This window comes from Dromaius novaehollandiae, chromosome Z, assembly GCF_036370855.1.
Source record: "Dromaius novaehollandiae isolate bDroNov1 chromosome Z, bDroNov1.hap1, whole genome shotgun sequence".
Classification (NCBI taxonomy): Eukaryota; Metazoa; Chordata; class Aves; order Casuariiformes; family Dromaiidae; genus Dromaius; species Dromaius novaehollandiae.
The window spans coordinates 49,435,468-49,462,026 of NC_088132.1; the positions used below are offsets into that span (position 1 = coordinate 49,435,468).

General features: G+C 36.3%; 1 protein-coding gene across 3 annotated transcripts in view; it reads right to left on the reverse strand.

Annotated features, from left to right (window-relative positions):
* Positions 1-8,760: 8,760 nt before the first annotated feature.
* The window catches only part of LOC112980270 (SMC5-SMC6 complex localization factor protein 1), a 38,061-nt gene continuing 20,262 nt past the window's right edge, over positions 8,761-26,559 (reverse strand). For all 3 annotated transcript variants that reach the window (XM_026094991.2, XM_026094990.2, XM_026094989.2), the window contains exons 12-18: positions 19,976-20,123; positions 17,648-17,793; positions 15,477-15,646; positions 14,876-15,009; positions 12,822-12,914; positions 12,245-12,427; positions 8,761-9,763 (exon numbers count right to left, since the gene is read on the reverse strand). In XM_026094991.2, coding sequence (XP_025950776.2) covers positions 9,261-9,763; positions 12,245-12,427; positions 12,822-12,914; positions 14,876-15,009; positions 15,477-15,646; positions 17,648-17,793; positions 19,976-20,123 — 1,377 coding nt within the window. In that variant the 3' untranslated portion in view covers positions 8,761-9,260. The remainder of the gene's footprint in view (positions 9,764-12,244; positions 12,428-12,821; positions 12,915-14,875; positions 15,010-15,476; positions 15,647-17,647; positions 17,794-19,975; positions 20,124-26,559) is intronic.

Consider the following 26,559-nt stretch of genomic DNA (forward strand, 5'->3'; position numbering starts at 1 on the left):
TTTGAATTCTCCATTGTGGAAAAGGGTTTTTTTCCTGTGCAGTTTGCTGTCCTTTGTTAAGTCTTAGGGTTTATAATTAAATACAGTGCTGCGATTTTTGCAGTTTGGCCTCTTTCTCTACAGGGTAATGCAGAGGCTGCACTTTGACCAGACACTCTCCAGAACAAATAGTGGCATTTTAAAAAGAAATGAATTTTTTTTGAAGTAGTTGACACTTACGGTTGATGCCGAAACTGTCAAATGCCAGGAAGTTTAAAGCTAGGGTTTCTATTTACCTTTTGATTTAAGTTACGATAAAGCAAAGGGAGAGGTGAAGAGAGGATCCGGAGTCATGCAGTGCGTTTGCACCGACCTGTCGTTGGTAAGAAATTGGGCTCGCGTATTATTGAGAGCAGAGAGAATTGTGAGCTTGATGTTTGCTGTCCCTGGAGCCGCAGAAGCTCTGTACAGCTGACAGTAACCAAGATTAGAAGGGCAGGGTTATAACAAATGAGGCATTAGGTGCGCTGTTATGTTTGTACGAAGAGGTTTATATAATGTCTGCCCTGCTGCCCTGTCTCAGGCTGGTGCATTAGTTTATTGTGTTTCGTGAGCATTAATTTAAATTACCAATTTAAAAAAAGGAAAATGGCAATTGTGTGAGTGAAGGACGAACTCTCAACCTTAATTTTGAATTTCGTGGGTTTTCTCTGTCTCACCTTGAGCATTAAACTCTCTTTCTGCTTTGAATGCACAGTTGAGGAAATGTGACATACACTGCTGTAGCTACCTGACAAGTTCTGGGCTTTTGAAAATACCGGTTCCTGTACTGGTGTTTTATTTTAGTTCATTTGCACGGACCCCTACAGGGTGAACATTCAGCTCTGATGCTGAACAGTAACCTTTCACCTTATGTTTTATATCCATGTAACAAGGAAACACCGCACATCTCTCACCAAATTCTCTCATCTGGTGACTCAGTTCAATGATGAGAAGCATACCCAAATTCTGGTATTATGTCCAAATAATTTGTTTTAAAAATAATTTCTCAGACCTTACATTCAGCAGTGAAATGTATTCGACAGCTTGTCTCTTCATTTCAGACCTGCTCAGCCTACTACCAGAGGCAGGTGTTTAGCCATCGAATGAAGAACCAGATGCATCAAGTGCCTGTAGACTCTGTATAATAAACTCTGCAATTAAATGAGGAAAGAAACTTTCATTCTTAACCCATAATCGGTCTAGTTAAGCCAGAGGGTAGGGTTAAACGGAAGAGGTGGGCAGGTAAGAGTGCAGTTGGTGCCTCTGCGAGGGGCAACCTGTTATCTGGTTGGAAGTCAGCATAAAAGTGTGACTAGCTTGGAGCTGGTGGGTGGATGAGCAGCTCATTGCGTTGGAGAACTTTTTTAGAATGTATATTGGGTCTTCAAAAGCAAATGTCTTTTGAATAGTGGAAGAAGGAGAAGGCTGAAAAATCGGCAAGGTTCAGAGCAGATCTGAATGCATCCTTTCACCCACCTCCCATCTGAAATCCTAACAAAGGGTTATGCAGAGGAGTTGGCAGCACAAAATCTTTTGTACTTCCCATTCGTCAAAGAAAACCTGAATGGGAAAGGCAATCTCACATAGTAGCTCTTTTAAAACAAAGACCATGTTTCTATATGGTCTGATAAAATACTGTAAATTTCTCATAAACGGTAAAAGCCTTTCTAGGCTTGCTGCGTCATTAAAAAAATCTAGCTGTGTTAACAGAGGCAGGAGGCAGCAGCTAAAAGGCATGTTTGCTCAGACCCTGAATTTACCATGCAAAAGTTGCTTATGTTGTAGCGGTAGAGAAAGTGTCTACCTGCAGCAAGCAAAGGTCAGCTTCAGCAAGGGTGCTGGGCTGCAGGTACCTCAGCCCAGAGTCAGAGTTATTGCTCAGATAATGTGAAGCTCAACCAGAGTGAAGTACCTTAACTCTGTAGATGCCTAGATACCTCCTCCTATTCTTTCTATTCTTCTCCAGATAGGATTTACGTGTTTTGCTTCCAATCTTCCCTTGCACCTGACAGGTAAACAGGCTCAACTCTTCATATTTTTCACACTTACACCACGTTGTTTAAGGCACTCTGCTTCTTTCCTGAAGGCCTTGCTCTGGTAGAGGTGGGAGGTGATAGCGATGATGATAATTTCCTTTAGTATTGAAGTGTAGTGGGCATGGTGCTTGCTCAAGATGAAGGAGAGGCCTGGGTTTTATTTTCTTTTTAGCCAGAGTGGACTCGACCTCACACTGCATATTTCCTAGAAGAATGATCTGTTAGACGTGAGGCTACTCAGATGGGAGGGGAGGGAAGGAAGAGGGGACCTAATTACGGGATTGATCCTCTTGCAGCTGTAGCTCGATGCAGAAAATTCAAGGCTCCTTGTACTAGAGATAGCAGAGGCAGGAGATGGACTGCCTCAAGGGTAATACTTTCAGTGAGGAACAGAACTTGTAACTAAACTGGTAAATATTTATGTAATTTTCATGTAGTTACTGCAGAGACAATAGCGTGCATGTGAACCCCTGCAGGAGAAAAGAAGTCCTATATCTCCTCCCCGCCCCGAGAAGATGCTCTGGCCTATCGAGTATTCTGGGGCACCGTACAGTTGGAAAGATAAGCATAATCCTGCTTCTGCTTTCTGAGAAGTGTGTGTTACGTAGGTAGCCACTTTGGGGAGAAAACTGCAGATGATGGATAATAGCATCTCTCCAGCCCTGCCTAAGTGACTGAGTTTAAAGTGTGCTGCTCCCCTCGCGTGCCCCATCTGGCCGTCAGTGGTAACTTGTATACTGGGCCCACCAGCTTTCCGGAGTTCCCCTTTGTGTCCCTGGCTGCTTCGTCCCCCTCTGGAGGCCCCCAGCGCCCCTGGGGTGCTGCACAGCAGCCCTGCACTGCTAGAGCCTGCGCTGGCCCACTCGTGAGGGGGCCTGCAACGTCTTGCGTGGATCCGGTGCTTGCTGGCAGCTCCATGCGTTCCTATTAATCTGTTATTTACATGCCTTTGCTTCAAAATTCTGCACCGGCTAAGAAAAATTGCGCTTACATTTATAAAAGGGGAACATCTGTCTTCTGAAGTGGAGGTTTTCATGCTTTTCGCTTTGGAAGGCCAAGGTAGCACCCTCGGACAGACGAGTGAGCCATCAGTTTTACTAGTGGCTAGCAATCGCTGTAGGCAAACCAGATAATACTGTATCAAAGCTTTGTCTCTTAAACCTGATAGCTGCTGTGGTACAATATGCATTTGAAAGGATTTTTCTGGATTTGTCAAAAAAAAAAAAAAACCCAAACCTTAATTCAATAATGGTAGTGAACTCCCTATAAATAGAGCTGTGCTAGAGCCTTTGATAACTGTACCCGTTGTTTAATCTTATCAGTTCCCTCCCTGCTTTTTTGTGTTGAGTTTGAAAAGACCCATCAGGGAGCAAGTAATTCTTCATGTTCTATGAGCACTCCTAAAATCAGAAGGGGTTGATAGAGAAGATATGTTATCATCAAGCCACACGGTATCCATATGAAGTCCAATCTTTAGTAGTTTAAGAGCCATTATAGATAGCATGTCCCCCACACAGAGCGGGTGTGCTTTGAAAAGCTTGAAGTGATGATTGGGTTGACCACCTCAAGCTGCCAGATCGTATTTGTTCTCAGGGGAGAATTTCAACAGGCACACACATACATATTAGGATACATAGGGTAGCAGAATAAAGCCTCATTAAAAAAATCAGAGTTGCAGCCTTAGTGAGAAATAGCAAATGTTAAATTTTAAGACTGAATGGGCAACTAAGACAAATAAACAAGCTAAACTATTTAGTTTGCAATTTTATGTTAATTTTTTTAATATAGATCTCTTTTTTTAAAAAAACAGCATTAAACTAATTAGCTTTGCCTTCCTTATTTTTCAAAAGCATCACTGGTTATAGCTAAGCTGGTATATAAATGGTTACATATCTTAGCAAAACATGCACTAGTTTTAAATACAAAAACATTGTGATTTAGGTGCACTGGCAGTTAAACAAGAATGAAATCTTCTTTACATGATTCCACTGAAAAACTGTGACATTTAGCAAATGTATACATGCTCATTTAGGTAAGACAAGAATTACAGATTAATTGGACTTCAGCTGTTTGTAAGCAACAAGCCACAAAAGGCAAACTTCCCTGTGTTAGCACTCCTAACAACTGTATACGTTGACTGTTCAGGCTTCCAGCGTTTTATTTTCACTTCTCCTACGTTCAAGATTGTTGATGATTTTCCAGCGTCAATGACAGCCCTTCTGAAAGATTAATGAAACTTGTACTGAAAGAACCCTAAAGTTGGATCTCAATTTCTTAGCTGGACTTCTGTATAGTACTTTTGCACTGTTTTTTCTTCTTTTTTCTTCCCTCTCTAGCCAGCAGTCTCTTAGAATGTGGAAGATGATAGTTATTCCTAATGTTGTTATCAAACAATAAAACAGTCTATTTTTCCTTTTTTATGTTATCATCAGCTTTAGGCAGATAGAGGCTTTTAATATTTCTAATTAGTTATTTTTGGAGGCATTTTGTTGTGCTCTCAGAACACCTGGTTCGCAGATACCTATGCAGATAGCGTTACCAGAGTCCTGTAACTTCAACATTTCATCTGTTCTGTGAGGATTTCCTGCCTGCCTGCAGGACAAATTCCACTAAATATTACTCAGTTCTTTTTCCTAAAAGGAGGTGTTTTACATTTCTAGAACTGCCTAAAATATGCTACTAGAATAGTGATCTAGCGATATCCTAACTTTAAGCAACTGCTAGACAAACCAGAATCCTTTTTTTTTCTCTCTCTCTCTAACGGAGATTGTAAGTTTGGTTGATAAACTAAATACATTTGCACTGATGCCTTTATTTGAATATGCGATCAGAGATGAATATTTGGCAAAGTGTATCTTTTTTAGGATAGTTTTCCATAAGAAGCATCATCTCAAGTCTGGATCAATATGATAAATTTATGAATTTGTAAAGATTTTATATGTTGCAGTTTTGATGATTAATACAAGATCAAACCACTTAATGTGCATGTTAACAGATGAAAAAGGAGGTATCTGACAGATTTGAAGCAGTGCTCAGTGGGGAATAATCACTGAACAGGGAACGTTTCTCACGGTGTGCCGGTGGCATTGGTGCTCAGCCTTGCGTTTTTTGCCAGCGGTGCAAATACGCAGTCATCCCCGTTTGCGTCTGCAGGTGGCACAGGAGGTGGTGAAACGGCAATGGCCGCTCACCCAGACTGATCTGTGCAATCGGTAAACAAATTGTGTGATAGTGTCCCCTTTGAATGCAGTAATTTAGCATCAGTCAAGATCGTAGATGGTGCAGGAAAGAGCTTCAGAACGATTTAGATGTAGCTGTTGTAACGAAAGGAGCTCAGGCACGGAGGTCTGAACTGCCTTTTGAGGGTACACAAACTTTCAGTAGTTCTCGAAGCCGCAGGAATATTTAAGTAGTGCGAGGCGAGCACTTTGCTCCGAAACAAGAACAAAGCAGCAACAAAACTCTGGAGCCCAGGCTCTTAGTATACTGGTATTAGTGATTTGTTTGCTAATGAGTAAAACCCTTTGGGATCAAAATGGGTTCTGTAAAATGTCTTGGAGATTTTTGCACATAAACTGATGTGCTTCTATCTAATAATGGCAGGAAGGTGAAACAAACTGTGTGTCTGGGAAAATATGACACTGAAATTTGGTCTAAGACAACTTCTTCTTGGCAAGTTTTGAAGTTTGAGCAACATCTTTGCATGCCATGATAATTACTGATTGCATATCCCAGTGTGCTTGTACCTTCTATTTTGTTGCCACCAAGTATGGTGCAGCTGACTACCACTGTTAATGCTCCTGTCTGGGCAACATTTGGTACGTGTGAAAACCTGAGATTCTCAGAGTGTATGCAGAAAGTGGAGAGTACTAAAGAACTTGTGAAAATGCCTGGGAAAAACATTTTGGTTGGTTGAGGATGAAGATGTAAGCTTGGGCTTCTGAAGCACATGGGCTTGTGAAACAGGGGTATATGAAGAAAAAAGGATGTGCATGGGGTGGGGGGGGTTAGTTGCCTTGGTTTTTTTGGTTTTTAAGTAAGGAAGTGGGAAATAGTCCACATATCAAGAAAGAAAAGATTATCTTTAAAAACAGACACTTAACAGGCAAGATTTGCTATTTTGAAAGAGAACAGGTTCTTCCTTATAAATTGGATAAAGCACTGCAAAGTATATTGCAGTCTTATTTAACATAAAATTAAGATTATTAAGGGTTTGGAGTTTGCGACCTTGAATATATATAAAACTATATGCATAATTCTTAATTGTGTTAAGAGTCTAACTAGGAAATAACAGGAAAGGGTTTTTTTCTTTGAGTAGGAAGGTTCTCAACAAATTTTAACTCAAATATGAAGCACTCCTTCAATTCTTGACAAGGTGCCTGCTCATTAAAAAAAAAAATAAAAAATCTAGAATGATGCAGAAAGCTGTACCTCCAGAAGGTTTCCCAACGCAGAAATTGGAGAAAAGAGCTGTAAGATCACTTTCATAGGCTCTCCCTGCAAATGGGAACTCAAACATGTAACTTGAGACTGGTCAGGGAGTTTTTCAATACATGATCCTTATTCAAAGTGAGACAACATTAGGGAAAAACAGTGTCAGCATATAATTAAGGACTTGCAATGCATATCACCGGATATTTAAGTTAGTGTTACCTGGGGAATATTAATTCTGACATTTGCAAACTTTTGAATGTTTAATTTTGTCATGTTGATAATCATTTAGCGTATGTTCTTTTCTTTACAGCATCTTGGAGAGATGTACTTGAGATTAGTTTAAATAGATAAGTAGGACTTACAAATGATAGATGTCTTTTTTTTTTCCCTCTGAATGGCATTATAGCAAATATTTTTAGAGAATAATTTGGATTTAACAGAATAGTCTCTTTATCAGACCAAAATAATGCTTTTGTTGCTTTCATTTGCATCACTAATATATTGCATTAAGAATTGATATGAATATTCTGAAGTACTTGCCTTTCCAGATCCACTAGCATTCTCTTGCTGTAGTTTTTCAAGTCCCAATTATTTTTAAGTCTCCAATTATCTATCAAATTCAAAATTAAAGAAAACTTAAATACTGCCGATTTATCCACACATTTTGCATTCCTTGGAAATTATGTAGATACCATTTCTTTCACTGTGTCCTGCAACAAGCAATATCGAAGTTCATTTTTAGTCCATCTCATATACAACAGATGCTTTTTGGTGTTGCTTTCTTACTCCCATTATCTTACTGCAGAAAATCAGAAGTGCAGAAACAGAAACAAATCCTGTATGAGCTGACCCTTTATTTTATTAGAGCAGGCTGTTGTGCATGCCTGTATAAAAACAATAATCAGTCATTAATAAACACTGAACATTTGTAATGAAGGTCTGGTTCCAAGACCAAACCAGTCTGAGCATCTTCAGTGGATTAATTGCTATGAGATCATATATCTCAGCTGCAGAAAGGCTAAATGGAAGTTTTAATGTGCTGCAAGCCAGCTGCATCAGTGTAACTTACTCCCTCTAGTCAAGCAACATCAATTTCAGAAGCAGCTATTATCCACACCCTTTCTGTTAGGGTTTTTTTTAAATATTATAAATTGCTATTACAGAAGAATTGCAATTGGAAATGTTACTAATTAGTACCTTCCTTTTGAAGGCTAAGATTTTAAATTATTCCTAATCTGTTACTGAATCCATTAGAAATATCCTTATTCTAAAGCAGTGCTTTCTTCTCTTCTCCCCTTAGAAGCCTATCTCTTCTCAGACCCTAGTCTGCACTGCATTTGGCCCTGGATCTATACAAAGATACAAAGCAAGAAGAGTATTCACTGCTGTAGGGATGTGCAACAGGAGGTCTCCAAAACATGTAACTCCTTCCCATTCCCAACCTTCTTATGCAGCAGTATTATACAGTTCAGCTGCCTCAAGTGCCTCAATACCTTTAAAGAACACTGCAGGATTTTCTCTTTTTCTTAATTAATTAAAAGGACCATCCAATAGACTATGTAGCACACAATCCTAAATTAGGTTAGAGGATTAGTTTAGAGGATTTATCATGTGTAGCTTGCATGTATTCATAGGCTGAAGAACAAAATTCTGATATTAAATGGGGTGTAATTTTTAAGGAGATCCATACTTAGTGTCAGAATCTGATGCCCAGTGGCTTGTCTAAACTGCCTCGTCTAATCCTCTGTAAATTCCCTTGCCAGTATAACTAGATTTGTGCCACTACTTCCACCAGCATCTTTATTTCAGAGAATCCCAAGAATGTTAGCAGATCATTTTACATATTGCTGGTGTAATGAATTTATCGAAATACTGCAAGCCAGTGTGAGTTAGAGCAGAGCCAATGATGCCACAAGTTATGCTGAGAGCCAGTCTGGCCCTTTGCAGCATCACTAGCCTGGGAAGCAGGAAGATGACTTGATGGTTTGGGACCTCTAGTCAGTTGTAGCAGCTGGAGTTCTGTAAAACACCTGAGTATCGGAGCCTGCCTCCAACGCTGTCACTGCCCAAATAACCGTCGCCATGTGGGTGCTGCAATGCTGGGGGGCAGGGGGAAGTTTTCCAGACACCTTTGCATGACCATTTCTATCAAATTAAAGAAACCATGGAAAATGCCAGCAAACTGGTTCTGTAAAAACTATACTAACTTCTGTTGTTACTTTAACTTTTACAAGATGTATTCCTAAGGATAGAATAAGAAAAAAAGATGTTGTTTTTCCATGTATTTAATTTATTGACAGATATTCAGAACATTAGTTTATTAAAGTTTATTAAAATATGTAGATATATACTTATATCTTAAGGAAAAGTGGCTTGTATGTGTCAAATTCAGGTAACTTTAGGATTGCTATCTCTGAAAACTAAAGTGGACTAAGGCACAGGAGTGGTAACAAAGATTTCCAGAATAGAAAAAGCAAAGTTTAACTTAGTGCAAATGACATAGCACCCTCCTGAGCTCATCACAGACATCCAGATCTGTCTGACAAGTAGAAGGCATTGGCACTGGAAAAGTTTTGGCTAAAACAACGTACTCAATCAGTGCATCTCACTTCCAGGTTCCATTAGAGGAAGTACTGGTATCATGGGAGGTGCTACTATGGTCTCATGTAGAGCTGTGAAATCTCTGCTTCCTTAGTTGCCACAGAAATAACGTTAGCCCAATACCAATGGTTAACAGTCAAGACTTAACCAGTGGAACTGGCTTGGAAGCTAATTGTTGAAAAGACGTAAAGTAGAGAGCTGATTTGCCATTGCCATAGTTTCCAGTGTTGCTAATAAAGCCTTCATCTGTTCTCCAGAAAAAACAACCATGTTTGCAGGTATTTCTTGAAGAAACTGTGGAAGCTTCTGAAAAGTTTCTAGCTCTCTAAGATATGTATCTACTAACCAATCAGCAGAAAATATATTTTTCAACTTAGAGTCATCACTAGCCATTACTGGAAGTGTATTTGAACAGATTACCTCTCTGAGAGCTAAAGTAAAGGGTGAAGACAGATTATAAACTGAACAAAAATTTAGCAGCATCTTATTAAATAAAATTAACCACAGTTCTATCTGCTGACTGTGGAAGTCTTGTTCTATGCGTTCACAGAAGCTTTCAATTGTCTCTTCTGGATGAGCAATATTCAAAAGTGCTTGTTTTACTGGTAGGGACTCAACATAATCCAGTGGCAATTTTCCATTGGAGTCCCTCTGCTGTAGAAGCACTGGTCCTGCAGGGAAAACACAATAGTAACAGTATATTCATTTTGGCAGTTGAACAAGATTTTGGGTTGTTTTTTGTCAGCAGCTAGGAGTCCGTGTAAATTCCTTTTTGTACGAAGTTGTGTGGATGCAATTGATGGGTCATATATTTACAATATAATCAAAAAGAAGCAGAGAGAACCTTTAGAACAGTTTCTTTATGATTTTTACCTTAATTTTCTTACTGATTGTGCTAGGTTGAAAGACAAACATTATTTACGTAGAAATGGAAAAGAAATTCAAATGTGTCTTCTCCTAAAATTTCAAGTAGCAATATATAGAAAATGTAAAAGCAGAATGTTACTGCTGATGTCAAATTTCATTAAGCGTTTTACAGGCTACTATATTTGCTGAAACTAACTCCAAATTATAGGGATTTCATTATGATGGTCTTTATTTTACCTTTCTGGATGGTGTGGCTCACCTTGTCCTGGGCTATGAAGCAAGATAAACTGTTTTGGCAGGAATCCTAGTCTCCCTCAACAACTAAGTTACAAAATTTGTTCTTAGCAAATTCCTGAAATGCAAAAGTTAAACACTATAATAAATAGATATAAAGTAATTAAATGGGAATGTTTAACCTGTTCAGATTGTACTAGATTCTTTTTAGTATTTCCTTTTTATTAGTACAATGGAGCTATTAATATTTAAACAGTTTGCAGATGTCTTGATAAGTTTATGAAATGCCACACCAGTAAGAAAAAATGAAGGGAGTTAACACACTACAGGTGGTGATTTTCATAGAAGAATGCAACAGAAATCGTCTTATGTAAATTTGGGCTATGATGATAAAGTAATGATGCAATTTTATAACTTGAATGTATTTTCAAAAATATATTTTAATTACAAGAGGCATTTCACCATATTACCCCATTATTAGAGTGTGATTACAGCAGTACTGTTTTAATCCATCTCTGATTATGTAAAATAATGAACTTCTGCAAGTTGAAGCATTTTTAGATGGAAAAAAAGTAAAAAGATATTGCAGGGATGTACTCTAAATTACTGAGCTGAGTAAATACACACTGAATGTGTAACACACTTTCTACCATACTGTTGTCAGCTATTTGACAGGCCAAAACCCAGAGTGTGACAAAGGTAAGGATAAGGGTACATGCAGCCTGTAGAGTTGCCAGAAAACCTTGATGAATGCAAGTGCAAGTAGATCTCTTCCCCTAGGACAACAGGATCATCTACCACCTATTCTTCACAACAGCCCAGAAAAAAGGCACATCTGTCAGTGCACTGCCATTTTCAATTGAGGAGCTGGGCTTACTATAGTATTGGCTATTGCGTCACTTGGACCGACTGAAGTGAGCCCAGGTATTGGCTTGGCATGTCAGATACATGGTTCAGTAGATATATAAAACACCTGGGAGCTACACAACTGAGGCTCAGCAAACACAGAGGTAGAACTGCAGAGGAATGTATTGATTATGAGATGGTGCTTGTACAACAGATACAGAAATAGCCTTTAGGGGGCAGGAGAAGACTGCAAATACAGAGATCTTATGCCAAGAATGCAATAAAATTTTGTTTCTCTGGCTTAATTAAGTAATAGGCCATCTAAATACAGTGCATTCTTTTGCCTTATGGCTGTATGCGGAATAATTTTTTTTTGAAAAAATCTGGACTCAAGATACGATGCACAGAGATTAAATTGACACAGTAGGTCAACAGTAAGGATATCACAAATTTTAATAAATGAATAAAAGCAGTTGATATCCAAGTCCATTCTTTACAGTTGCTTTTTTAAAAACATGTTATGTTAATTATATTGATACAGTATATTTCAAGACAAGATACATGTTCCCTGTCACTGAAGGAAAAATATTGTTCAAAACATTTATCATGTGTCTGCCTAAGGCGCAATGTATCTTTTTTTAGAAACTAAGGCATCCCTCCCACTATTATCCCTAAACAGCAGTTATCACAATTACAATATAGAGTCCTTTCTTAAACTAATTACCAAGCTAATTGTGTTCTTCAAAGACCATCACATTAATTTTCATAAATGCTGAACAAATTTATGTTGAAATACATGATTATATAGAGAATTACTGATCTATTTTTGCAAGCTATGGTAAAAATAGATCAAAACAAAAGAAAATCCTTAGCACTGCTTGGTGACTAGGTAATCTTTATCTTCATTAATGAGTTTGGAGAATATAGTTACAATACATATGGTGTAAAATGCAGAATAAAAACATTACCATATTGGAAAAAAATGTGAAAATCCTGGTTAATTTCATATTCAGCTGATCAAGATAAGTGTGAAAACAGTAATATTTTTATTGTGACCAAAACAGCCTGGCTTAAAAATGTTTTAAAATAAATATTTTATAATAACATTGTATTTTAAGCAACTATTATGAAAAACACTACGAACTTTGTATGGGCTCAGAACAGTGGATAATTTCCCTAAATCGGTTTAGCATAAATGCACTCACCCCCGTGCTGAAGTAGCAGCTTGCCAATTTCTACATGTCCATTTGACAGTGCATCATGCAAAGGAGTCACCCCGTCCACTTGACTGAGCAGGTCTACCTCTGGACAACGTTGCAAAATTTCACGGACGCACACTGTGCTGCCATGGTTACAGGCTTCATGCAAAGGCGTCCAGCCAGCATAGTCTGAATTATAAATCAAGGGAAGTTTTAAAACAGCAGAAGTAGTACTAAAATGTTAATACTGTAATTCATTAGACAGCAAAACACTTCTCAATATTCATTGTGATTACAATGGCAATTTGTGATTTCCAAAAGGAAATCTGATTGAAAAGCATTTGAAAAAAATTAAAGGTCTTTTTTTAAATCAGTAGAAAATGTGATGAGTGTTACCACACACTTTAGTTATAAATTAGTCTTTCACCAATTTTTGCTTTAAAGTCCTGATTTTGTGTTGCTTAAAATAATTAAGACAATTTTCAGACTATAAATGTAAACTTTATTTTCAAATAGGAGTTATTACAGTTCTTTATCTGGCTTAATTTTTTAGTTCTCTAGAGAAAATGAAGAACTTACTTACCTTTAACATTAATGTCTGTTCCAGGGGAAGAGAGAAGCTGAATCAATCTCTCCACTTTGTTTCTTATGCAAGCTTTATGCAGGGCTGTCTCGCCTACCATAAAAAATTAATAGATTACACTAGACTAGGCAAGATAGCAACTAAAGAAAATAATCAAAGTGCATGAAACTAGGAGACCTGGCTATATGCCAGAAAATTCAATAATGAGTAAGATTTTCCTTTGTCCTGTTTAACCATCTTTTAAGAAAATTCAAAAAACCCACAGAGCTTCTGTTCCACCAGAGATCCAGCAATGAAATTGTACTGCAAAAGGTTTAACACACGAATTATCTCCCCCCAGTTCAAGGTTTAAAGCTTCAATCACACTATAAAAGCACCAAGTGATCACAGAACACCAAAAATACTGGATTTTGAAGCAATAAAACTTTAGAGTGCAGTTGCCCTCCCTTAAATTTATTCATGAACCTACGTTAAAATGTATGGTTCTTTTTACACAGCATTTATAGCTTAATTCAAATGAATGTTTCTGGCTAAGCACGAGTGCCTCTACACACTGAAGTATAATTCAGAACTTCAAATCCGCTAACAGATGGTTTGCTGTTTCTCAATAGGCTGTCTGACTTGGCTACAGTAGCAAGGGAGGGGGGAAAGAGAAATAAATGAGGGGGTCTTAATATATATTAAAAAAGAGAAAATCCTCTTGGAAAAAAATCCCAAGTCTTAGTACCATATAAAGCTGAAGTAAGTGTGAAAAATTGAACAGCAAGCAACTGACAAATGCTGTTTATAGGTAAAGATACCATTAGTCTCTGCATGATAAAAACTTCAGACCCATTCTAAACGCTATTTTGCTTTCACTAAGTGATTAGGTTTGAACAAGAGCCAGAGGAATATCTTGATGCCAGGTGAAAGATGATGCAACAAACATCTTAGAAATGAAAAATATCTTAGGCTAAATCTCTCAGCCTTTGTGATAAGATTAACATGGTATATTTTGTTATATTAATACTTTCACTGTGTAAATCTGTCAGCTCCATACTCATTCTTTTCAGCAGAAGATACTACTTATGATTTTGGCAGGGGAAGAATAGAAAAAGAAGCACTTTGTGGTTTTTTTTTTTTTTTTTTTTTTGCCCTAGTCCTTCAGCTCACTTTTCTTTGTAAAAGTCAGCATATAATAATTCACATCAATTTTACTTGCAAAAGCAATAAAGAGAAAAGGAACCAATTTTAAAAATGCATGGTCTGGCTCTGTTACTGAAGCTCGCTTAAATCCCAAAAGAGGGTGAGGTTTTATGTCCTTCAGTGTTTGTGATACAATTGTAATTTTTTGAATGATCATAGCTTTCTTTTGCCAGTTTTTTCTAAGCCTTCTCATAGGTGTCATTATTAATATAGTTGTGTTTTAAATGATGTAGGTAAATTTCTGATGATGATGATGAAAAATAGTTCCAGCAAATAATTCTGTTCAGGTCTCATATAAGGTATGTTTTATTAAATTTGTGTAATAAGTGGCACCTAAATGAATTACTGCAGTGCTGTTTTATTCCTTAGGTACTTGGGTTCTAGTATAGCTAAGACAAAAGCCAAATGCCTTTCATAGTCTGGGCTGAATGCCTGGAAGAAAACAGTCCATATGCTTAACACAGCTATGTAACATAGCATTCTCCTCAGTCTTTGTTCACAAAATGTCTAGGACTGAAAGAGATGAAGACTGAATTATACTTTCAAATCAGAAGACGTTGATCCTACCAAGCACAGGTTGAGGTGGATTAGCAAAGTAAGGCGGCAGGACTGGAATGAGCTCACACAAGCTGTACACTGTATTTAATATCTCGGGGGAGGGGAATGAAGAAGGCAGCTTTATTCCACCATATATACAATTCCTCCTTTCAAACAGATATTGAAAAAAAGAAACATGAACCATAAGAAAATATTTTTTGGACATAAGTGGTCATTTTAGTTCAGCATCCATAAGGACAAGATTTTTAAACCTGAAACTGTTGATTCTTACCCATTTAAAGTTCTTAACATAAATCAGATAAATAGAATACCTTTAATATTTGTCTTGTAAAAATGTACCTCTTCAGCCAAAAGGTAGCCATTCTTTTTGGCATATGAAACCTCAACTTCTGCTTTTGCTCTAAGTTTCTTTGCTAATGGACGGCACTCATTAAAGAAAAACTCACTGAAAAGACAGCAAAGTGGACACGTTTAAAATCTGTATATTATATTTTAAGGTAATATATATTTAATACTGTTACAGCATGCATATGTCATACTTAGATGTATGCATTTCAGAGTTATTTCTGAAATGTCTAAATTATGTAATTTCTGAGTCTTTTAACTGTATTAAAAACAGTAGTAAATTTCCCACGATTAAACTTTTTTTAAAGGTAATTCTATGAATGATTTAACCCCTCTATGTCTCCATTAAATTTAATATTGGGAAAATATATCAGTCCACATATACGGAGGATGAGGGGCAAGGGGGAACCCCAGCCTAGAGGTGTTACAGGTTTACAATGGAGCTTTCTGTCAGTCTCGGTAATTTGTAGACAACAAAACAGGTCACACAAAGTTCAAAAAATGTGTCAGGTCAGAAGCTGTCCCCCAAAGCAGAATAAAACTGGTGATGTTATAGGTATTACTTACGGTAGATCAGGCAGCACTTCGACTTGGTTCTGCTTATCACCATTTAGCATCAGTAATGCCCTCTGAGACTCAGGGCATGGCCATTGCCCTATTTTCTTTTTCTTTGCTTTCTCCATCTTCCTTGTCTCACGCATCCCTAGCTCTCCTAAAGCAGGCAAATAGGAACAGACCTGTTGCAAAAGTGACATTATCAATGACCGTGTATACAGTAAACTACAATGTAGTCAAGTCTCTTCTGTTGTACTTTATATAAGCAGTCACTCACCACCCACAGCTTACTGTATCCAAGTTTTAAAAAATATGATCCCTATAGATTGTTTAAAGTTGTTTTCTGCAATCTTTTTTATATTGCTCGTTTAATGTACCCTACTCAACATTTCACCCTTCTATGCTGGCCTCAGAAGTTAGTGGGCCAGAAAGTGGGAAATTCTAGGCCTTTCTCTTGGGATTTTTTGGCAGCTGAGAAAATTTTGATCTGCTGAGTTGGACAGCTGTAGTCCTACAGCAAAGCTAATTGATTCTCAGGTACTTAATGGAAGTATTTACAAGCTTTTCTGCTCCAAATCCAGGGAGCAATTTGGCAAAGAAATACCAGTCTCCTAAGATGAGAGTTGGACTAAACCTGTGGGCCTTGTGTAGACAATAAGCAAGTTACCACTTAGATGCTCTCTCACTGTTAGGATAATCTAGGATGTTGTAGATGTTTTAGTTTCTTTCCAGCAATTCAGAGGCTCCAATCCACCTATACCTCTCTCTTTAAAAAGTCATGTAAGCTGTTCCGGTTTGGCAAAAGCCCAGGAATTAGTTCAGTAAGGGGACTCATTCAATGATTATCCAGAAGTGGAAGCAGATTACAAGTCACCATGTCTAAAGAAAGACACTTAAAGAAGGCTTTGGGTATCTAACAGATCAGAGTCTGCAGGCTACTTGCAATTGGTGAGGGAACCCTTGCTTGTGGCCTCACTGTATAATCACCAACTGACAGTAGGAGGGCACTACAGGGAACCCATAGAAAAGCTTAGCTGACAAGATGTTATATGAGGAGAGCTGGCAAAATCAACTCACATTTGATATTTACTGTATGGAACGAGAAAAAGGTAATTGTAAAGCCAAGGAAAGCCAAAGAGCACAACAACTTGTTTTAAACACTACAAAAAATTTTCATTTAATTTGTTGCAGAGACTGATTAATAGTGATGGCAATATTAAAATTAGCTACTGCTACTGTGTATGTGTTGACAACATGTTAAATGTTAGCTATATAGTTGTTTTATTTTTAAACTTCTCATAGTCTTTTGTTCAAGCTGTGCTTAAACATCATGTATGAAAACAATGAGCTCTGTTCATAATAAGTTCCTATAAAATTCAAGGAAACCTTTGTTTAAAAAAATGTATGAAAGTGTAAAGTTGTCTTGCTTTGATTTCACCTGTAGAATTTTAGGACATAGAGAAACAGTGATGGATTCCATATTGTGGTTACTCACTAATATTAAGATTATTGAAAAGCAACTGTAAGTTAGGGTATGTCATTACTGTGTCCTCTCCCTGATTTGTCTGCATCCTCCCAGGAGTCATGCTTTTGAAAATTTCTTTAACAGTTTTCATGTGTATTTCCTCATCAACTATCATAAATTGTGATTTGAAGGCAGGAAAATTTTGCAGGTAGGAGAAAAGTTTTAAGAGAAGAAATTTACAGGAAGTCACTGTGGTTAAGAATCACAAAATCTGATATCAAACAACTGCCTGGACATAGCAGAATAACAGAAAATCATGTCTTTAAAAAAATCTGAAGAAAAAAAAATTAGGGTAAGTAATGCAATGCTTGGCATTTTCCTTGATTACAAATATAATATTGCAATAAAGCATTTACAGCAAAGATAATTTTAAAAAGTTTGCACTATGACTTTTCACGTTACCTGCATGTAAACAGATTAATTCATACAAGTATTACAGATTGTTTGGCAAGAAAAATTTTACCATTATTTTGAACCCTGATCTCAGGTAAAACAATTTAAATGCAGTAGAGCTTTGCACAGGTGGAATAAGATGCACGCAATGAGCATGACCTTAAACTACAACAAAAGGAGATGTTTTTCAAGACTCTTTCATGAATCTATTACTTGTTGCATACTTAAGTGTGCTAGGTTATTACAGAGTACAAGAGCTACTTACTATTTTCTGGAGAGAAAGAGGTTCTGTAGAAATAGGTATATTCCTCTGTAAACATATTTTTTTAAAAACTGCTTCTGCAACAAACATTTGAAGCCAGAGAGATGGTATGGAACAAATGAACGTTTTTAATTCATGTATTGAAAAATCTGGATAAAGGCAAAGGGGGGGAAAAAAAGCCTTAAAATTGCAGTATGTTATCCATCATCTTATAACAAGTCCAGTTTCTGAGACAGTACTCATCAGATTTTAAAAGGCAAAATACTGCTTATATTAATGAACTTTTTTTCAAATGCTCTAAATACAATCATATAAAAGTTGCCCCACAATTTTTTTAGAAGGAAATTATTTATTTGGGAAAGTTATGTGAGTGATCATCTTTAAAAATTCAATTGAAACAATGCAAATACAATTCAGATAAAATGTATGTAATGTGAACAAAGAAATCAGCATAATGCAGGGTGATCTATAAATTCTACATGAAAAGTGACCTTAAGCAAAGTTCAACACCATTCTGATGTTCTAAATATTTCATACTATTAAAAAAAAAGAAAAAAAAATATATACACACACACATGACAGACTATTGTAGAGGAATGTGGGGTTATGTCTGGCGTACCTCACTTTTTTTTTTTTTTTTTTTTAAGGAGACAGAATGGCTGGGTTTTGTTAGGCTGATCTTTGTATTTTGATTCTAGCAAGAAAATTTTGTCAAAATAGTCACTGAAACTGGTGGAAAGCAAGGTCTGCCAAGATGAGGAAAGTCTACTATATTCAGGGAGTATTTTGTTCTGTTGAGAACTGCTTCCTCCGTAACTGATCTATAGACTCAATTAAAATAGAAGAACAAGATTTAAAAGTACAGATGTTTTCTCTTGTAAGGTTAACAGAATCTTAGGAGGAGAATTTTGCAATAATTTGGGGGGCTTTAAGTGCTGTGGACTGAACTAAGTGGCAGTGATCATCAGTAAGTCAAAGAACCTTTATTCTTTATAACCGGACTATGATCGTTATTCTTGTGAATGCTCTGAATGGGTGAAGGACAGCATAAAGAGTATCATTTTCCATTTGTTCACAGACAAGTGAGAAAGTCTTACTAGAATATATACACAAGATTCTCCCCAGCTTATTAAAGCTAGAAAATCCTTTGGAGAGGCTGCAATACTTATAGATACTAACGGCACCATTCAGCTATAAAGTTCCAACTGCTCTAGCCTTTTAAGGTCAAAGGCAGGCTATAATGCTTCGGATCATTTTCTTTTTGTGAGACTGGAATACAGGTATTTGTCTAGAGACTAAGATTTTAGTTGAATGTTTTCAGGACAGTTCTTGTCAAGTTTCCAGGTAGGAGAAGCCAACAACTCTTTACATGAAGCCTGCACCTGTCTCTAGAGAAAATGACTGAAACCGAGATACCCGTACAGATGTAATAGCTGAATCACAGCCCACCCCCTACTTTCTAATTAAAACAAAAAACAAACAAACAAAAAAAACCACAAAAAGAATCACAAGAGCTTTGGTGGAAATAACGTTTGAAAATGAAATAAAAACTATTCAGCTGTTTTCTTGAGATGATTTTTTTGGTCTTTTTAGTTTCCTCTTCCCCTAGTTGCTGAACAGATACCCCAACAGATGTTCCATGTTGGATGCTGATGGTTCATTTGGGTTGTGGCATTCCTCTTTATCTAGCCTATTTAATGAACAGGAGGAATAGTGATACGATATCCATATCACCCCCTCCTCCATGCCTTCTCCCCAAATTCTTTGGCTAGCAATCTAAGGATTTGGAATGAGATACTGACGTGTTTCCATTTGAAGTCTGCGTGGGTCAAAGAGTTCAGGTTAACTTTTGGACTTACCATTGAAGTGTCCTTAACAAAGAAGATTGAGTTTGCTGAGTGAAAAGCTAAAGTGTCATCTGAGAATTAGCCTCAGCTAAGGTGTCTCCAGTTGTCTCTCTGAAGTTATGGCCTATTATAATATGCTTAAATCTCTTCCTAAACTGAAAACTGAGCTCGATAGAACTTGTATTTTCTTTCTTTTTCACACTGTGTAATCTTGATTCCACGTTAAAACCTAGTAAGATATATTTAGCTGAATCTTAAAAGGAAGGCCTGTTCTACTTGGTTTTCGCTTGAGACAGAGCTGCACACCTGTTCACACACACACACACAGAAAATAAAACATCGTTTCTTAGATAAATACACATCACATCATGAGACTGTGTGGCTGCAACAGAAGGTAAAATATGACATGACTATAAATCAAAGATTTAGTTAGGACCTTAGTGTACCTGATTAAAAGGCTCCGAGATGCATTTCATACACTCACCATCACATGAAATGGCAATGTATTGTGCCAAATCATCAGCTACTTGACGAAACACATTTCTGTCCATAAGGAAACCTGAGAGGATCCAATATTCCACTACGGTTCCAAGAATTGCATTTAATAGATTAGCTATTTCACATCTGAAAGCCTAAAAGGAAGAAAAAGAGCATTTATAGACTGATATTGTATAACAAATTCACATAGATACTATATTAGCGATAATATTAAAGAATATCCTTAGACAAAATCCTACTGTACTGCCAAATCATTTCTTCACTGGCTTTTTTTCACTCTGCTCAGAAGCTAACTAACTGTTGCATCCTGGTCAATAAAATTCATATGCCATTGATGCCACATCAAGATTTGGCATTGGAGAAATAAAAATTATTTGGAAACATATACTCTAAAACAAATAGCCATGTAAATACAAAATGGGATCAATGCTTAGAAGTACAAAATGGGTTTTCTTTTTGAATTAGGTTTTGTTTAACTGTAGGAGTTCAAGTAGTGCATTTATGCTAGTTAACCTTTTGTTTTGCTTTGCTATGATAGAGATCTGATTCTCCCCCTCCTATTAGGATTCTCTTTTCCTAAAGATATCATTACAAAACTAAAGCCCCCATTATGACTAGCTGTGTACATCTGTGCCAAAAGAGGGAAAGGATGCAAGGTGCTACTTCCCTGTTCAGAAAAACTTTGGCAAGCAGTATTTGGTAGCAGGAAACTTTCTTATGCTATCAAAAATTCCAACCAGACTAGCAGCTGCATACTTGGAATAAACAAAGCATGGATATTAGCCTTATTCTTTTCTCCCTTGAACCTGCACAAAATTGCCATGTGCAGATAAAAAAAATCATAATGTATTTTCTTAAGGATGTATCAAGACAATATACAGCTCTTTCTTTAACATGCTACACAGCAAGAATTGCAAGACAGAGGAAATTGTTTATTCACCAGTGCTAGCATTTTACTTAATATTGGCTGGGTAGAGCACCACTGCTAGTGTTGGGGTTAGTCGATTCAACGGTAAGTCAGATCTCTCTATGAAACACTTCTCTGTGCCATGTAGAAATATTTTATGCAATGATTCTGAAGTAAGTTATTCCTCTGATCACATGTGCAACCACAGCAAAGTCACAATGTTTGTATGTAGTTTTGACAGAAGTATAAGCTGGAAGAATATTGCACACACAGTGGCAATATATGAAATTCAGTTGCCAAAAGCCACCTAACTAAGGTTCTACTGGAAAATTACTACTGGGACACACAGCCCCTATACTGACTGCTAAATCCTGCTACGCATGTTCTTGTAGAAGAGAATGTATGCTTGGACATATTGGACAACAGAAAATTTTGGACATGAGACAGACAAGTGAGTAAGTACTTATCTTTCAACTTGAGGTTTTAAAGAATTACTTAAAGGAAGCAGAACTGTTTTGTCTGTTGTTGTGCTCTAATACTACAATGAATGGTTTTTCTGATATTCCTTTAAGAACAAAATATGTTCAAAGATCAGTTTAAAATAATTTAATAGGATTCCCTCAGGAGCTGAAAAGTACCCGTGACTGAAACAGTGCAAGTTTCATCAATAAATCAAATAGACGTATATAAGAGCAACAGAGACCATGGCCTAGTTGAGATTTATTATAGAAAGACTACAAAACCATTTGTGGAAAACCTACATAAATACTGTCCATGCACTTAACAGCAACAATAGACTTTCTTGTCATTCAAAAGAAAAGGAATAAACACATCTACAAATAAACAGCTTGCCTGGAGAGGCTCTGGAATCTCCATCATTGCAGGTTTTTAAGAACTGGTTAGACAAACATCTGTTAGGAATGGCTCTGGGCTGGATAGCCTACATGATGTTTAAAATCCCTTCCAGCTGTACTTTCTTATTCTGTTTAACTCTTTGACTGATTTAGTTTGCCTCTCTCTTTATTATATCCTAATATTTCATTTTGGATGAATTGTGGGATCTCATAAAAACAACTGAGAATATTCATATGACAGGTCAGCAATATTTAAATCCATTTTTTCAACTAATATTTGAATATTTGAAAATCTGTATTACTCCCTACCTTCTGAAGATTCAGGAATAGAAAGTAAAGAAATAATTTAAAATGCATGTAAATTTCTTTAAGTATGCGTACCTCCTTTACCACTGGACTCCACAGCAAAATACAGGAGAATAATTTAATCCTGTCAATAATTCTTCAAAGTAAATAAATTACACAAACACAGCAAATGAGAATTTTAACAGAGGTAAGTGACAGGATCAAGGTCATATATCTATAGTCTCAGGTAGATATAGATGTTCTGAGGCAGATATAGATGCAGAGCCCAAATATTAAAATCCTTTTTCTTGGTTTTCACTAGATTGTCTTATTTGATCTACGAAATCAGATACAAGGAAGGGAGAGAAAAAAACCCTGACCTCGAGGTATTAGATTGAAATAACTACCGATAATACAGCAAGTATTAATGATGTTTCACAAAGTCAGAAATGTAGTTGCAGACCAAGTCTGGCTGATACCCAAGCTGCAGCTACGTCTGCACAGCTGAGTAACTCTACACACTGACAAGGACAGCCCAGATAATGCCAACTGGCATAGGCTTAGTTGGTTGACATTATGATAAAACAGCAGCAGTATAAACAAGAGCTTCTCCTTAATATCTTGAAATAAATGGCTCAATATTACAAATAAGGGGAAAATGCTCTAATTTACTGAAAGCAGTATCTATCTTAAAAATACAAACATTAACTTTTTTTTCAAACACAAAACAATAGAAACATAGGAATGAAAAGGCATGCAATATGAAAAAGGAAAACAAAGAAAACTTTTCCATTAAGCATGGGAATTGCTACCATGTATGACAAAACAACACCGTGCACATAAATAGCTCCTGCTATTCAACTAAAGAGGTTAAAACTTTAAAAGAAAAGTCTATTCTGTTTTTCAACTCTATTGCTTTCTGTTTTACAGCTGTAGTTTTTTCTGAAACTTAGTTACTATTTTTAACTACAAACTAAAATGAAGATCAACAAATGAAAAAAATTTCAGTAACTATTTTTAGATTTTAAGAATAAAGTCTTACAAAGCTAAGTGATCTCTGAATGTCAATCACCAATAAAATAATTTACAGGAGCTAACTGATTTTTTTGAACACATACAAAAGCAATATTCAGAACATTATACAAATACTTGTATTCCTGGATATGAAATAATAAGTTACTCTTATAAATGACATGAGTTGCTTGCTATTTTATTAACAGATGCTATTTCAGATTAAGCGAAAACCTTTTTAAAAGAGAGGTTTTTGTTTACGCTGTCATTTAGATAAATTGTCAGACTATTAGTCACTGGAACTTGACACTTCAGTCAACTAAAATTGAGAATATTCAGAAACTAGTGATTTTTATCCCTAAGGTTTACTACTGTATCTAATCTTGAGTCAAACTTGGTATGAAGCTAATAAAGCTTTAATAGTTTGTTTGTTTATAAGACAGCAAAGTACAACATAATTCTTGTAGCTATATTAAGAAACCATTCAAATCACCTCCTCTTCCCCATAAATAATGTATTTTAAAAAATCCTAAAAAACACTGTATTACTATAAAATGTAGTACTTCATGAATTAAAAGATTCTTAAAATCATGCAGAATTATTCTTTCAAACAATATCCAATCACAGCAAATTGACTGGGATCCAATTTACCATTCTTTCAAAACTCTCTTCCTTGTTCTTATTGTTGAGAAACAAAGCTATCTCACAGAGAAAAGCACTGAGGTGCGAAAAGGCTGTTGACTGTGTTACCATACATAGCAGCACAACTGATGTCTGCTAGCTTAGCAAATACAAGTCCTAGATTGACATTTCATTTAATGTTTTCTCAAGTCAACTACAGTGCTCCAGTGATAGAAGTTTTGCAATTTGTTTTACTACACATAAAAGTTCTCATAAGAAAGCTTTTAACTCACAGGAAAGTTCATTTTAACTTTCTGAGTTTGAATTACAGTACACACCTTATAGAACTGTTTTTTTATGTGGTGCAAATAATGTTTTTAGGACAATGCAGTACTCCGAAAGTGCCTTAAAGCATGTTTCCAAGAAAGCTTTTTTGGAGTGATAGATAAGCCAGGAGGACATTGAATTCTACAAAGTTATACAACACTGTAATGATATGTGAGACATGGAAGAAAACAAGAAATATTCAAGATGATGCAAATAAAAAATGTCATTAATCCCTTTCTCTCACCTTCCTAATGCTGAGTAAAGCTGCTGTTTTTAAAAACATCATTACAGGGATGAAAAATACTTCTGCTACTATTTGGTGACATAGTATCATTGTGAAAAGCCATTCAATACCGAATGCTACTCTAACTGTTACAAACAAAATAACTGGTTGTTCTTTGTACATTCTAAAGTTCAATTAGCAGCTTGATTCAAGGAACCTTGAGGAAGAGTTTTACATCAAATCTATTATTTACTTTTGAGCTATACCATTTATTTTAGAATTATATTTGATATTGATTTAAAGACTTCAAGTGATGGAAAAGCTACCATGTCCTTTGGCAGTGCATTTTTAACTACAAGGATGGTTTATCAATTTTATTCCACTAAGTTGTCCCAGCAGATCAACACAGTGATGACTGAGGGCATCCAATTTCCTGTCACTAATTTTATTCTGGTACTTTCGAGATAAAGTAAATCCTACCTAACACAGGAAAGCAAATGTACCCAGATATATAACTATTTCTTTATAGTTTTTCATTCTTTTCTTTTTCTTTGTTTCTGATACAGGTTATTATATATCTGAAGAACCAAATACCTTCAGGGTATTTAAGCCAGGAAAACCAATCACCTAGTTCAGCATTTCACCATGGAGCTTCTAACTTAGGATACTATAACTGTTTCTGGCTAGCTCTTTTTCTTATTTTATTTTATATTACTTTATTTTACCTTTTCCTTCCCCTCCAGTGCTGATTTGTTGCAATCTCTTTGATTCATATAAAAGGAGAAACATCTCATCTGATCATAAATAGCTAAAATAAAAACTGTCCACTTTTATCACTTAAATGAAAATGTGTTAGAGATGCCTGAAAAAGCATTTCATTAAATTATTTTTCTGTTTTTATTCACAGATAGTTTCACTGGAGAATTGGAGAGAAATTCAGCACAACGCATTTAACATGTTTGTTTCTTCCCACAAGTTAAGCATCTGTAAGCTGTGAGACGTGGTCACCTCCTTACACTCTACCACCAAATGCTTTATTTCTGTCCCTATTTAGACAGTGGGAATGCCTAAGCAGCTCCTTTAATTCAGTTTCTGAGTGGCATTGTGTGTATATTGTCAATGTGTTCCTTCTTAAGCAGACAGCTTTTAAAAAGCAAAGCTGGTAACAATTCATCATATATCTAAACTGAAGAAAGGAAGGAAAGTTTTGCATCCAATATGCCATACTTAATGGCATGGAAATACTCTGATTTTATTTATGCATCTCTAAAATAATAGGAAAAAAAAGGAAAAAACCCCAACAGTTCTGTCCACATAGCTGAGGAGGATCTATCCTGTGGCTTTTTGAATGACCTTTTCAACTATGTCAAGGAATTTTAAACCGAGTCTCTCAGTACATATTGAAAAAAATCAGTATTTCAACTTTTAGTATACGAAAATTGAGAGTGCAGAAAGGGATAATGGCAAGTTTTGTAGGTGAAAATATGGTATTTTGTTTTAGAGTTTACTTTTGCCAAAAATGCAAGGGAAAAGAAAATGCAATATATAAATATGAAGCTAAAGAATAAGGCTGTAACAAAGAATGTACAAAATAACAGATATTATCAGGCAACAATATAATAGGGCTGCATTTTAAGGCCAGAATTCCTATCTGTGAGGATATTATACATTATAGCACATAAGATGAAACTGGAAAAGCAGTAGGAATCTTGAGTTTGTGCTAAAAGGATGATTTATATATATGTATGTATGTATACACACACACACATATATGCATTATATACGTATATAAAATCTAAAGGAGAGAGGTTTCTGCATGCTTTATGTTGTATTTTACTCTCTATTTTTCATATACTTTGTACTATACTCTATCATCTGCCACAAGTGATTATTCTGCTTATGCAGAGAGCAGTTTATGAAACAGGTAGGGTCTACAGTGCTGGAACTCGTCAAAAGAAGGCGTGATAGAAAAAATAAAATGGTGCCTAAATTCAAACTGCAGACTCAACACCAGGAAACACATGAAAGCAGTCTCATTTTCCAAAGAAGCAGAATGGCCATGGAAATCAACTGAATATAAGCCTGCCTGGTGCTCAGTACCTTTGAAAAGGTAGGTTGTTTAAATATAAATATCGGTTTAGAAGCCTAATTTTAGTTACTTTTTTATTATCTTGACCAAGGATAAAAGGCAGCACTGTTTCAGTATGGCTTACTTTGATATCCCTCAAAAAAGGTAGGAGGTCTGGCTAGGTAAAATGAGTGAAGCTGTCATTATGTTTAATCTTTCTGCTTTCTTAACATAATGAAGAACTAGCAGGTATTATACTCAAAGTGCTTTTTTC